The 14,730-nt window shown below is 46.5% G+C and overlaps 1 protein-coding gene across 1 annotated transcript in view; it reads left to right on the forward strand.

Moving 5' to 3' along the window:
- The window catches only part of SH3RF1 (SH3 domain containing ring finger 1), a 205,131-nt gene that overhangs the window by 149,925 nt on the left and 40,476 nt on the right, over positions 1–14,730 (forward strand). Inside the window, exon 7 of the mRNA XM_077144597.1 lies at positions 13,031–13,179. Coding sequence (XP_077000712.1) covers positions 13,031–13,179 — 149 coding nt within the window. The remainder of the gene's footprint in view (positions 1–13,030; positions 13,180–14,730) is intronic.

Below are 14,730 nucleotides of genomic sequence, written 5' to 3' on the forward strand. Positions count from 1 at the left end.
GAAGCCAGGAGAAGAAGCTGGCGGATGACACTGTGTTTGCCATGTACCCTTCCAGATGAGAGAGGAACCCTGACTGTGTTTGCCACGTGCCTTCTTACTTGAGAGAGAAACCCTGAACTTCATCGGCCTTTGTGAACCAAGGTATCTTTCCTGGATGCCTTAGATAGGACATTTCTATAGACTTGTTTTAATTGGGAGATTTTCTCAGCCTTGGAACTGTAAACTAGCATCTGATTAAATTCCCCTTTTTAAAAAGCCATTCTATTTCTGGTATATTGCATTCTGGCAGCTAGCAAACTAGAACAGATTTTGGTACCTGAGAGTCGGGTGCGGCTGCTGCGGCTTGCAGATACCAAACATGTTGGAAAGGCTTTTTAAATGGATAAGGGAAAGATTCTGTAGGAGTTGTGAGAAGCTTGACAATGGAGACCTAAAATGCTTTGAAGAGACTGTTGGTAGAAATGTGGACTCTAAAGATACCTCTGACCAGGCTTTAGACAGAGATGAGTCATGTGTTATTACAGACTGGAAGGAAAGTGAGCCTTGTTTTAAAATCGCAGATAATCTGGCAAAGTTGACTAGTGGCTTTGGCTGGAAGGCAGATTGTAAAAGCTATGAACTTGGATATTTAGCAGAGGAGATCTCCAAATTAAATGTCAAAAGTGCAGCTTGGTTTCTCCTCGCAGCTTATAGTGAAATGCGACAGGAGAGACAGAAGCTGAGAACCCAATTCTTGGGTACAGAGAAACCAGAAATTGATGTCCTGGAAAATTCTGGGCTTCCAGGAAGGGAGACCCCAGAGAATAGTGCCCCACATGAGGTTTTGGCCAAATGTGGAACCAGTCAGCCATTTCAGAGAAAGCCAGGATTGGACTTGGAGTTATCCAGGAAGGATTTTGTGGAAGCTCCTTATGTCTGATGGGCATGATCCAAAGCTACTGCATAGAAAGCCGACGAGAGTGCTGTGGGACCTGTATAAACAGAGCTGCTGCCAGGCTGGACTGAGGGGTTCAGAGAAGGGACACATTGGAGGAAAAATAACTTCAGAGGCAAAACCATGGAGGCTGAGGTCTGAAGTCAAGAAGCCTTGGGTCAGGAGAGTGGACCCACCGCAGCCCGTGGAGAGGGTGAGTTTGCCCCGAAGGCAGAGGACGGGCCTTCCACCTTGTTGTGGTGGAAAAGTCATGCTGCCTCAGGCCTTGGAGTGAAGCACATTCCTTGGGGTTTGGGGAGAGCCTGGCTGCCACCACATGGAGGAGTTGAGCGTGTGCCCCAGAGATGGCAGAGAGCCCGGGTGCAGCCCTGAAGCTTGGAGAGGGTGTAGCTGAGAAAAAACTGGTCTCCCCAATGTCCCCTAAGGTTGCGTTCGGAGAGAGGCAGGCCTCTTTAAAGGCTCCTAGGAAAGGGTGGGACTGCCACTTTCTAAAGCCCCGAAGATAAGTGACTTTGAAATCTAATAGACTTTGCCCTGCAGGTTTTCGAAACTGCATGGGTCCGGTGACCCTTCCTTCCTATGGAAACTTGTATTTGTATCCTGCGACTGCTCCTCCTTTGTATGTTGGCAGCAAATAACTTGTTATGAGTTTTCAAAGGTCCAAAGCCAGAGGAGAATTTTGCCTTAGGACAGACCGTGCTTGTAACTAACTTTGAGACTTTGTACTGATTTTAATCATGTATTAATCTTGTATTTGAAATGTTACTGGAATGGTTTAAAGTTCTCTGATATTGTTATGGAATGAATGTATTTTGTATACAGGGAAAACGTGTTTTTTAGGGTCCAAGGGTGGAATGTGCTGGTTTGAAAGGATGTATGTCCCCTAGAAAAGCCATGCTTTAATCTAAATCCCATTTCATAAAGGCAGAATAATCCCTATTCAATACTCTGTGCTTGAACCTGTAATTAGATTATCTCCCCGGAGATGTGATTTAGTCAAGTGTGGTTGTTAAGCTGGATTAGGTGATGATATGTGTCCATGCATTTGGGTGGGTCTTGATAAGTTTCTGGAGTCCTTTAGAATAGGAAAGATTTTGGAGAATGAAAGAGATTCAGAGAGAGCAGAGCAGAATGACATCGCCACAAGAAGCAGAGTCCACCAGCCAGCAAGCTTTGGAGATGAAGAAGGAAAATGCCTTCTGGGGTTCTTCATGAAACAGGAAGCCAGGAGAAGAAGCTAGCAGATGACGCCGTGTTTGCCATGTGCCCTTCCAGATGAGAGAGGAACCCTGACTGTGTTCGCCATGTGCCTTCTCACTTGATAGAGAAACCCTAAACTTCATTGGCCTTCTTGAACCAAGGTATCTTTCCCTGGATGCCTTAGATTGGACATTTCTTTAGACTTGTTTTAACTGGGAGATTTTCTCAGCCTTGGAACTGTAAACTAGCATCTGATTAAATTTCCCCTTCTAAAAAGCCATTCTATTTCTGGTATATTGCATTGTGGCAGCTAGCAAACTAGAACAAACACATTGCTCAAAAAAGACTGAAGTGGGATGGCACATAGCTGGCATCTGATGGCCCTTTGGCTTCTGGTTTCAAACAGCTTCCCTGGGTGAATTTTCTTTCTGCATCTCTGTGGCTCTGAAGCAATGGCATTTTCCCCAAAATGTCTCCCCTTTAAAGGACTGCAGTAAACTAATCAAGCCCCACCTGGAATGGGTGGAGTCACGCCTCCATCTAATCAAAAGGTCACACCCACAATTGGGGGAGACACATCTCCATGGAGTAATCTAATCAGATCAGTCTCCATGGAAACAATCTAATCAAAGACGTCCACCCTTCAGCATTGACCAGAAATAAAGGACATGGCTTTTCTAGGGTACACAACACTTTCAAACCAGCACAACCACTATGGATAGAAAAGTAAAGGGGAAGAAATAAGTGAATGCATCCTTAGATAGCCCGACAGTGGAATTGTAGGCAATACGATTCCACGGAGTCAGCACTAGAGGCATCTCTCATCCAGGCCAGTGCCTTGGCTGACTCTCTTAAACTGTCCTCCAGCATTGGTCAGATGCGGATAAAACCGATCATTCAATCAGAACACCCTGGTACCTGGACCCCACTGCAGCACCCCACCCAGGCCCTGTAAGCTGCTTTACAGAGTCTTACCTGGTTGTGATGCCCTCAGAGAAACAGTGTGGCCGAGTGATGGGGACACCGTCCTGGGTTTGAAGTTCAGCCCAGCCGCTTTCTGGTTATCTGACCATGAAAAAGTTACTCGGCCTCACGAAGCCTTGGATCCCGCCCCCACCCCCCCCCCGCCATAAAATGAGGGTGCTGGGGAGCATGGCATTGGGGGCCTGTGACTGTGCCACCCCTGTCATTCTAATGCCTTGTGGTTTTCTCGGCACTCTGTCCCAGCAGTGGTGGGGCTTCTGAGCAGCTGGGCTGATTTTGGGTTGTGGATTTTATATATGTTGTAAAATTTATATTTCCTTCTGTTGGAACTGTTAAACCCAAACTTTTAGCGCCTTCCAGCAAGGACCTCACAACTTAATGTTGGCACCATCTAGTTTTAATATCTTTATTTCCTTTTGCTTCAATTTTCTTATTTTATATTTATTTTGTCTTGATGTATTTCGTAAATTGAAAACTGAGTTTGAAATAAGGTGGGACATAAATAAATGCAGTTATTACCTAGTTTGACTTAGTGAGACTTTTGATTACTTTTTATAGCATTAAATATGCTCTTGTATTAAATGGAAGTTAATGTTCTAGTTAGAGGTTAAAATTTTTTGTATGTACATGGGGCAGCTATTTGGTGAAGGAGGAGAAGCTGTGCCTTGTTTCCTCTGGGGAGGAAATGCTGTTCAGTAAAGTCTTACTGAAATGTGCTTTCTGTGAGTGTCTGGTCACCCCGGGTGTTTCCAGCAGAGCCAGATTCCATAACCATCCTGCCGTCTCCTCTCCTCTCCTCCCTTCCCACCCCACCCCACCCCACCCCACCCCCCACACACCACCAGTTGGCATTCCCATTTCCAGGTGACTACCTTGCCTAGAAAATTCTAACTTGATTTCTTAGGGGGAAAAAAAGACTGACTTTCCTGATCTTAGAAAGATTAATTAACGGAAAAGACATTAGGCTGGCTGAGTTTCAGACCTTGCAGGCTGAAGAATTTTTGATGTAGTAAATGGTCATTTGCACTTAACTGTGGGCTCCCTCCAGGGCAGACTGTTGGGACAGGCCTCGAGAGCATGAATGTACAAAAATTAATTTACATTCAACCTTTATCCAAGGATTATATGAGAAAGCCTGCATATTTAGCAAGAGAAAGGTTTATAATTAAGCAGTACGTCCTCCGTGCCAGTTCCATTTGATGAAAAACTTATCAACAGACCCATCTGCTGTCCCATGAGATGTCTCTGTCTCCGAGCCTGTGGTCGGTTGGCAGGAATGTTTTGTGTTTAATGTTAGACATAGAAGCGAAAATCTCAGTGCCATGTGTCTCTGCATCTCACAGTAATTGTGGAAGTATTCTTTTTAAAATGTCAAATGTTTTCCAAGACTCTGAGCATTGTCACAGCGACAGAATGCAGCTTTGCAGGGAGGAAACCTTGCTTTTCGTCTTGTGGCTTCATAGGTAATAAATGCCATCAGTAGACCTGAGAACGAAAATTATTTCTAATACGCTTATCATGAACTGAGACTTCTAAATCTTTTATGCAGATTGAGGTTTTATCAGTTAAAATATGAAACATGATGAACAACACTGATATTATTTCTATCTAATTCAACATCGACTATTAATAGTCATGTTTTCTTTTGACTAGTTTTGTATGGGGCGGAGAATGAAGATCTTAGCCGCGTGTGTTTGGCACGGTGGCAGGAGGTCTTATGGATACTTCATAATACTGCACCTTCTGTAGCAGCTGAGAGGTGTTTGGCTGAAGGTGTCATAAGTAGCAGAGTTAGTGAAAGCCAAATACAGCTCTTAGCCAACTTTTGAACCAGTTGTATTCCAAAAACTTGTAACTCTGTTTGTTTGGACTTTTAATAATGAAAAAAAAACTGACAACTGACTTACAGGTGCACATTTAGTTTGTGTGCGTTTAAAGAAATAAAGTTAAATGATGTCAGTTCCCCCGAATAGCCAATAGGTTTAGTCGCTTGTAGCCTGTGGTGGAAGCGAAGCTGAGCTGACTGCTGTGGGTGGGGCGGGGTGTAGGCTCTGGAGACGTGGGGATGAACCACCAGCCTTGGAGACTGAAAAGTAGAGATAGAGCCCCTGTAATTGTGAAAATCGAGGTAAGGATTGAACTAGGGCAGAGACAGAGAAAGACTCGAGCATCCCTGGAATGGGACCTCTGGACCCATACCCTGTTCTTAGAGGGAGGTGGAAAAGTACAGAATGTTTGCTTATTCATTTGATTAAAACAACATCTACTGAGGACCTGTTTCCTTTGGGCTGCAAAGCTAGGTGCCAGCAGCACCGAGATGAGTGAAGGTAGTCTCTGACTTCACGAACCCATAAATAACAACAGTTGCTCCCACTTGCTGAGCTTCTGCCAGGCTCTGGGACACTGGGAAAGGCAGCTTACATGGATTATTTCTAAATATAAACCCCATTGTACAGGTTTGTATAGTGAGGCATGAAGATTTTATGTAATTTGCACAGGTTTAATTAAGTAGTATAGGTATCTCTCTGCTTCCCTTACAGACCAAATATAGAACAATAAATCTACCATTTATAAGTGAAGATTCATTCCGAGAGAAGTTTTTTAAATTACCAAATCCTTAGTTACATCTACCCTTTAGACATAATCTTCTGAACATCTATTTCTAGCATTTTATATATATATTATTTTTTCAATTTCTCTTCACAGCTGTATCCATAATTGACTGGTTTAATTCCAATAAGCATAATTTTATTGTAGTGATGCCCAAGTTTTATAATTTTTTTGCACCAGTATCAACACTTCTATTTTTTACCTCCCACTCATTGTTATAAAAAATAAGGCAAAAGAGCAAAATACTCAAATAAATGCATAAACACTGCTATACCCAGATGGTAATGCTGTGAAACTGGTAATGCCATTGCCTCCAGGGGATGTCACGATGCAGCAGCGTGAGCTGTCCCTCCCCCACCACTGCACCTGTATCTGAGTTCAGCACAAGCACACCTCAGAAAGTGTGGGTTTAGTTCCAGACAGCCACAGATAGCGGATATCACAATAAAGCAGGTCATGTAAATGTTTTGGTTTCCCAGGGTGTATAAAAGTTATGTTTACACTACACTGTAGTCTGTGAAGTGTCAGGTAGCATTGTCTTAAAAAAAAAAATGTACGTATCTTAATTTAAAGTACTTTATTGCTTAAAAATGCCCCATCTTCTGAACTTGCAGTGAGTTGCAGTCTTTTTTGCTGGTGGAGGATCCTGCCTCAATGTTGATGGCTGTTGACTAATCCAGGTGGTGGGTGCTGAAGGCTGGGGTGGCCGTTTTTTAAAATGAGGCAGCTATAAAGGGCTGCGTGGATTGACTCTTCCTTTCACAAAAGAGTTCTCTGTATTGTGCGATGCTGTTTGACAGCATTTGACCCACAGAAGAATCTCTTTCAAAAGTGGAATTTATCTCCAGCTGAGCTGGAGTGCCCAGGTGCATTGTCAGTGAGCAGTAATCTTTTGAAAGAAATCTCTTTTTCTGAGCAATAAGTCTTGACAGTGGACTTAAAATATTCAGTAAACCATCTTGTAAACTGATGTGCTGCCATCCCATCCAGGCTTTGTAGTTCCATTATAGAGTACAGGAAGAGTAGATTTAGCATAATTCTTAAGGACCCTAGAATTTTCAGGATGGTCAGTAAGCACTGGCTTCAACTTAAAGTTGCCAGCTACATTAGCCGCTAAAGAGCATCAGCCTGTCTCTAAAGTTTTGAAGCCAGGCATTGACTTCTCTCTAGCTGTGAGAGTCCTAGATGCATCTTTTTCCAATAGAGGGCTGTTTTGTCTCATTGAAAATCTGTTTAGTGCTGCCACCTTTATTGTTCTGTTAGCTAGATCTGGAAAACTTGCTGCAGCTTCTGCGAGGTCAAGTGCTGCTCGCCTTGCACTTTAATGTTATGAAGACAGCTTCTTTCCTTAAACTCCACAAACCAGCCTCTGCTAGCTTCAAGCATTTCTTCTGCACCTTCCTCACCTCCCTCAGCCTTCCCAGAGCTGAGGAGAGTCAGGGCCTTGTCTGGACTAGGCTTTGACATAAGAGAGTGTTGTGGCTGGTTTGATCTTCTATCCAGACCACTGAAACTCTCCATGTCAGCAGTAAGGCTGTCTTACTTTCCTGTTGTGCATGGATTCACTAGAGCAGCGCTTTGAACCTCTTTCAAGAGTTTTTCCTTTGCATTCACAGCTTAGCTGTTTGGCACAAGAGGCCTTGATTTCGACCCATCTTGGCTTTTGATGAGCCTTCTTCAATAGCTTAATCACTTAATGATGTAAAGCGAGAGACATGTGACTCTCCTTTCATATGAAACACCTAGAGACCACTGTAAGGTCGGTTGATCGTTTTGTTGTGTCTCAGCAAATGGGGAGGCTGGGAGAGAGGGAGGGGATGGGAGTGACGATCGGTGGAGCATTGAAGCACACACATTTATTAAGCTCACGTCTCATATGGGTGTGGCCTGAAGTGCCCCAAACAATTATGATAGAACATCAGAGATCACTGCTCACAGATCACCATAACCATATAACAATAATGAAAAAGTTTGAAATATTGTGAGAATTACCAAAATGTGACACGGACACACAAAGCGAGTGCATACAGTTGGAAAAATGGTGTCCATAGACTTGGTCGACACAGGGTTGTCACAGATGTTCAATCTGTAAAAAAAAAAAAACACAGTGTCTATGAGGTGTAATAAACTGAAGTACAATAAAGTGAGGTGTGCTTGTAAATAAAAGGACTATTTAGAGATACTGATGTGTAGTGTTAATAGTTTGATGGGGATGAAAATTAGATGCTTACAAAGAAACAGTGATAGGATTGGGGGATATTAAATGATATTTGCCCTAACAACCCAGAAAGGCCCAATGCCAACCCCACCGGTCACTTTTCTTCCCCATGGGATTTGTGAGGGAGACACACACACAAGGGACAGTTGGAGAGGACAGGTATCCTTTATTGTGAGTTGACTTGTGCCCAGAACTCCAGAGCCAAGCACTTTGGTGATCTAGCCTACAGCGTTATCCCAGACTTGAGGCCTAGAGGGTCTTTTTCCCGATCCTTAGCCAAATCCAGGCGTAACCGCGGTCTAGGCAGCTTGCCTGATAGGGAAGAGGCCAAGACAGTAAGGCAGAGAGGAGGTTTCACACCCAGGTACGCAGCCTTCTCACTCACAGCGCCCACCAGCTATTGTTGCGTCCAGTCCACTGAGAAGACACTTCCTCCTTGGGCGGTCACCAGATGTCCACGCAAAGTTGAGGACTGAGCCAGGACTGGAATCCATGTTTTTCTAACCCTAGTCCGTGCTTCTTCTCCAATGCAAAGTTGCCTCTTATTTCAAGATAAGAAAACCTGGACATGGCAAAATAGCATCATTTCCCTGAGCAGGCCATTCCTAAGTCCTGTCTTTAAGCCAGGTATTATTTACACATAGCCATTCCTGTCTCAGACAATTACCTCACACTGGTCTGGATCTTGGGACACACAAGTAGGAAGAACAGTTTTAATGGATATCAGAATAGCATCCACTTTGCTACATCAGTATTTCTGTGTCCTGGTCTGAGCTAAAGACAAAGCCATTAGACTTGGATATAATGCAGTCTTGCTGCATTTCCCAAAAGCTAAAACTATAAGTGATAAATTCTTTTCAGGCCCCTGTTAATTTAGCATGCAATTTCTAGTGAAAATGGCATTTAGCTTAGCTCTAAGCCATATTTTTATTTTTTTAAATGCAATTTTATTGAGATTTACTCACATACCATATAATCATCTGAAGTGTGCAGTCAGTGGTTCACAGTGTCATCATATAGTTGTGCATTCATCACCACAGTCAATTTTTGAATATTTTCATTACTCCAAAAATAAAAGAAAAAATTTAAGAACACCCAAAATACCCATACACCCAAAATATCCCATACCCCTTATCCCCTGCTATTATTTTTTAATTTAATTTAATTTTTTTTTCATTTTTATTGGTAGAGTGTGCATACAGAAAAGTACACAAACTATAAGGATATGGCTCAATGCCTTTTTGAGATATTCACTTTATTGAGGCCATCTAGAACTGATCCTGAAATACTTCCAGGTATGGGAAATATGTCTATTCTTTTTTCATGTGTGGGGTCTCTTTTTTTTTTAATATTTTTATTGACAGATCTTTACATACATGCAGTCCATACATGTTGTACTATCAGTGCCTCACTATATCATCACATATTTGTGTAGTCTTCGTCATGATCATTTTTAGAACATTTGCATTGACCTTATTTTTTCACTCATCTGTCCATACCCTGGATAAAGGGAGTGCCAGCCATAAAGTTCTCACAGTCACACAGTCACACTGTAAAAGCTCTGTAGTTACACAGTCATCTTCAAGAATCAAGGCTGTTGGATTACAGTTCTGCAGTTTCAGGTACTTGCTTTGAGCTATTCTAATATACTAAAACTAAAGAGGGGCATCTATATAATGCATAAGAATAGCCTCCAGGATAACCTCTCGACTCTGTTTGAAATCTCTCAGCTGCTGGAACCTTGTTTTGTCTCATTACTCTCTTCCCCGTTTGGTCAAGGCTTTCCCAATCCTACATTGCCAGGGAGGTTTACCCCCCTGGGAGTCATGTTCCATGTAGCGAGGGAGGGCATGAGTTCACTTGCTGAGTTGGTTTAGAGAGAGAGGCCACATCTGAGCCACAAAAGAGGTTCTCTGGGGGGTGACTCTTAGACCTAATTATGAGTAGGCTTAGCCTCTCCTTTGCAGGAATAATTTTTATATGGGCAAACCCCAAGGTTGAGGGCTCAGCCTATTGTATTGGTAGTCTCCAATGCTTGTGAGAATATTAGGAATTCCCCAGGTGGGGCAGTTCTAAACAATATTAAGTTAATGAAATATCATTAACAGAATGTGATGAGTGATTCTGTCCTATCCGTAGATGTTCTCTGTGGCCGGTGGAGTGGGCACCGTGGTCCCTAGTGCCTGAGCTTGCCCAGGCTGTGGAATAACAGGCAGGTCTCCAGGTTGGCTTGGGGAGAATGAGGAAAGGCTGTGGTTTGCTCTGTAGACATTTCAGGTCATACAGGATGCAAGTTGCCCAGAACACAACACGCGGTGGATTGCCTTTTGAACTTTCCCATTGCTAGATTATTTAAACTTAGATTGTTTATAAAACAACCCACAGTACTTCCTAGTCTGTGACAGCTCTGGACTCACCAGAGCCCTGTCGTTTTACTAGCCCCACAAGGCCAAGCAGCATTTAGAAACCTGACTTTAATCCGCCTTTCTTTCATGGTCTCCATCTGTGTGCTTATCGATACTCGAGCTCCTGTGCACACACGCATGCGTGTAGGCACGTGTCCCAAAAGATCCTTAACCCGGCATTTGGAAACAATCTGTCCAGTTTTATTAAGTTGATCCATGTTTCAACTCAAAACAGAAAACTATGACTGTTCTCTCTCAGGCACAACCTTTGGGATCTTTGAGATTATCCTCTTTATGCCACATCTCAAATGTCCACTAATTTACCGTCTGCAGAAGTGATGAACAAAAAGCAATTGTTTACTGCATAAACGAAGAAGTGGCCTTTCTTTACATGCGGAAAGGACATTCCCTTTTTCTGCTCAGAGGTAATTTAGAACAGCCTCTGTTTTAATAAAGTTGAGATATAACAGACAAGTTTAATTTCCTTTCCTCTTGAAAATAGAGTTTTCCTTTGAGTGTGAAATGGGGCTTTTTGATTCCGTGCATTAAATCCTATTTTAATAATTTCTAGGAGTGATTATGGGCTCCTTTTTGAGCATGAGCCGTTGGCTCTGCCTTCCCCCAGTCGTGCTGTGGAGAGATCTGGGCTTTGCAGGAGATTTAAATGCAGGTCCGTGAGGTGGTCGTTTTGCTGTTTCTCGTATGTTACTTTGTACCTTCGAGACCCGTCCCTCACCCACCCAGCCGCGGAGTCAGCACCGGGCACAGCCGCTGGCCGAGTCCTTACCTGGGTTTTCTTTATTTCTTTCTGCTTTGTCCCTGGGAGGAGACAAATGCCACGAAGGCTTGACCTTCTCCTGGTTAAAGGTTTTGGAAGGACTGGGCCCCCCACTGCATGCAAAGTCCAGAGCTGTAGCAAACCTTCACGCTGCCGGGCCGTGCGTGGAGCGTGTGCGCCTTTTCCAGCGGGCTCGGGCTCTGTGCACTGACCTCGCCCCGCGCGTGGAGCGTGTGCGCCTTTTCCCGCGGGCTCGGGCTCTGTGCACGACCTCCGCCCCGCGCGTGGAGCGTGTGCGCCTTTTCTCGCGGGCTCGGGCTCTGTGCTCTGACCTCCGGCCCGCGCGTGGAGCGTGTGCGCCTTTTCCCGCGGGCTCGGGCTCTGTGCACGACCTCCGCCCCGCGCGTGGAGCGTGTGCGCCTTTTCTCGCGGGCTCGGGCTCTGTGCTCTGACCTCCGCCCCGCTCGTGGAGCGTGTGCGCCTTTTCCCGCGGGCTCGGGCTCTGTGCTCTGACCTCCGCCCCGCGCGTGGAGCGTGTGCGCCTTTTCCCGCGGGCTCGGGCTCTGTGCACGACCTCCGCCCCGCGCGTGGAGCGTGTGCGCCTTTTCCCGCGGGCTCGGGTTCTGTGCACTGACCTCGCCCCGCGCGTGGAGCGTGTGCGCCTTTTCCCGCGGGCTCGGGCTCTGTGCTCTGACCTTCGCCCCGTGCGTGGAGCGTGTGCGCCTTTTCCCGCGGGCTCGGGCTCTGTGCTCTACCTCCGCCCTGCACATAGCACCTGGTGAGGAGCCCAGCGCCTGGCTGACTTCTGCATTAAATGCTCCACAACAGCTGCGGCTGCCGTGTGGGCAAAGTGCTTATTGAAAGTCACTTTAGTAAGAAATTAAATATAATGTGTGAAATGATTGCAGTGTATGTCTAGAGATTTTATTTTTTTCCATTCCATTTATTATGTTTTTGGAGCTATGTTCACAGAAAGTTGAAGTAAATATTGATAAAACTCAAATTTTTATTCTAAAAAATAGAGATAAAAGACTGTTAGGAAGTATGTTTAGAAATCATCAAGTTATTTTTATCAATATGTTGATAAGTGTATAGAAGTCGCTAATACTTTCCTAGGTATATTCTTTATTCTCCTTGTTTCTCCTTTGACTTGGTTTTTACATGCAGTGGTTCCAGGGTTTGGGGGTTGTGCGCCTGTTTTCCCAGGAGTTTCAGTGTACAGACCCTAAGAAGTATCTGGGGCATACAACTGAGAGGGTAACAATTACTCCCTTGAGTTTCAAAAGGCGTGGAATTCCGTAGGCAGGAGGCAGAGCCCAGCAGCTTTCTACTGCTGTGCCTGCTGGAGATGACCATCTCGATAAGACTCAATTTCAGAAGCTGCAGAGGTAAGGAGAGAATACCAGGAGGAGCCACAATAGCCCTGTGACTGTGGCGTCCTATCCTCTGGGCTTTTCAGAGACCCGGCATCAAAGGAATTTCCTTCTGGAGAATGGTTTGCAGTGTGGCGCAGCTCAGTTATTGGGTGTCGTGTTTGAGTTTGGGGGTTACAGAGCAGGCCCTCATGAATGCCTGGCAAGCATTGTCACCCCTTTGAAAGGCGTTTGGGTTTTCGTCCAAGTCGATAGTTTAAAAGTATTATTAATCTTAAAATTCATGCGGTCGTTTCATTTTTTCCCTCTCCTGCTGAAAAGGTGGCTATGACTTTAAGATCTTAAAAGAAGAACAAGAGATGACTTTAAAAAGGAGACTTTTTTCCATGTGACGTAGCCTGCTGGTTCAGCTCTGCGGAACTGTTAAGCGTTTCTCCGTGGATTTCTGGCCCCTTTCCCCCCTACCTCCCATGGACGTTGTAAATAAAGACTCTTCTCTTTTCTCCCCTCTGTCCCCTCCCCCACCAGGCACTGCACCCTCCCGTCCCACCCCCGCCGCTGCTAGCAGTTGTCGCGTGCACGCCCCCCGGAGCCACTGCTTCTGGACCGGGACCGAGGCCAGCAGCCGGACCCACGGAGCACCCCACGCATCCCCGGCCTCAGGCGCGCCCCGGAGTGTACGTGACCTGTCACCGCTGCCCAGCGTCCCTCTCCCGGTGTGGACACGCCTCTGCCTGAGGCTGGTGCCGGCCCCTGGCTCTCCAGTGGCCTGTGTTCTGTACACCTGCACCTGGCCGAGACTGTGCTTAGGGAACGGCCAGCACCCAGTGGGCTCTGCACAGCTGGCCAGGAGCTGAGAGGACCCCCCCATAGCTGCAGGAAACGCAGCTGCTCGCGTCCTCCTCATGGGACGGGTGTGCAGCCTGCCTCTCTGTATGACTCCTGTTTGAGCTTTTTGTCTTCATTTTCGTTCCTTATGTTAGGATACTAAGAAGCAGGAAGGTCTCCCGCACAGATCAACTTGTAGGTGCGATATGCATGTGCGAGCTGTCAAGTCCTCAGCAAAAAGTAGCCAGAAAAGTCCATTTATCTTGCCCAGACTTCACAAATGGCAGGATATAGCTCGATTTCTGTGGCTTCTGTGCTGTGGGAATGTATGCCCCTAACACTGTCCAGCCCTGGTAAAAGCTGCAGCCTAGTGTTGTCTGCCTGCTCCCATGTGGCTGTGTACTGTGGGGTCGTTTTTCCCTCTCCTTCATCTGGACCACCTTTCCTTTGACTTTTTCCAGCTCCGTGTCCTTCCTGGCCGAGCACACACACAGCAGGTGCGGTCCCAGCCTCTGACTTTGTCTTGTGTGTGGACGCAGCATGTCGCGCTTCCCAGGGGGTCTCATACCTGTATCCTCAGGGGCCACTGCCCAACCTCACAAGGGCTGTTGGAAGAGCTCGAATCCCCAGCAGCAAGTGAGGCCCCCTGGGGGGCTGCACCAGACAGATGCCAGGAGGGAGGACAATCACTGTCCCCTGGGAGGAGAGGTCTCCACTCCTTCAGCAGGAAGACCCCCGCCCAGATGCCAGGAGGGGGGACAGTGACTGTCCCCCGGGAGGAGAGGTCTCCATTCCTTCAGCAGGAAGGCATCCCGCTCAGATGCCAGGAGGGAGGACAATCACTGTCCCCTGGGAGGAGAGGTCTCCACTCCTTCAGCAGGAAGGCCCCCGCCCAGATGCCAGGAGGGGGGACAGTGACTGTCCCCCGGGAGGAGAGGTCTCCATTCCTTCAGCAGGAAGGCATCCTGCTCAGATGCCAGGAGGGAGGACAATCACTGTCCCCTGGGAGGAGAGGTCTCCATTCCTTCAGCAGGAGGGCATCCTGCTCAGATGCCAGGAGGGAGGACAATCACTGTCCCCTGGGAGGAGAGGTCTCCACTCCTTCAGCAGGAAGGCCCCCGCCCAGATGCCAGGAGGGGGGACAGTGACTGTCCCCCGGGAGGAGAGGTCTCCATTCCTTCAGCAGGAAGGCATCCTGCTCAGATGCCAGGAGGGAGGACAATCACTGTCCCCTGGGAGGAGAGGTCTCCACTCCTTCAGCAGGAAGGCCCCCGCTCAGATGCCAGGAGGGAGGACAATCACTGTCCCCTGGGAGGAGAGGTCTCCATTCCTTCAGCAGGAAGGCATCCCGCCCAGATGCAGACAGCCTCTTCCAGGGGAGAATTATGGTGCTAGTCAGT

Source organism: Tamandua tetradactyla, chromosome 26 (assembly GCF_023851605.1).
Source record: "Tamandua tetradactyla isolate mTamTet1 chromosome 26, mTamTet1.pri, whole genome shotgun sequence".
NCBI classification, from domain to species: domain Eukaryota; kingdom Metazoa; phylum Chordata; class Mammalia; order Pilosa; family Myrmecophagidae; genus Tamandua; species Tamandua tetradactyla.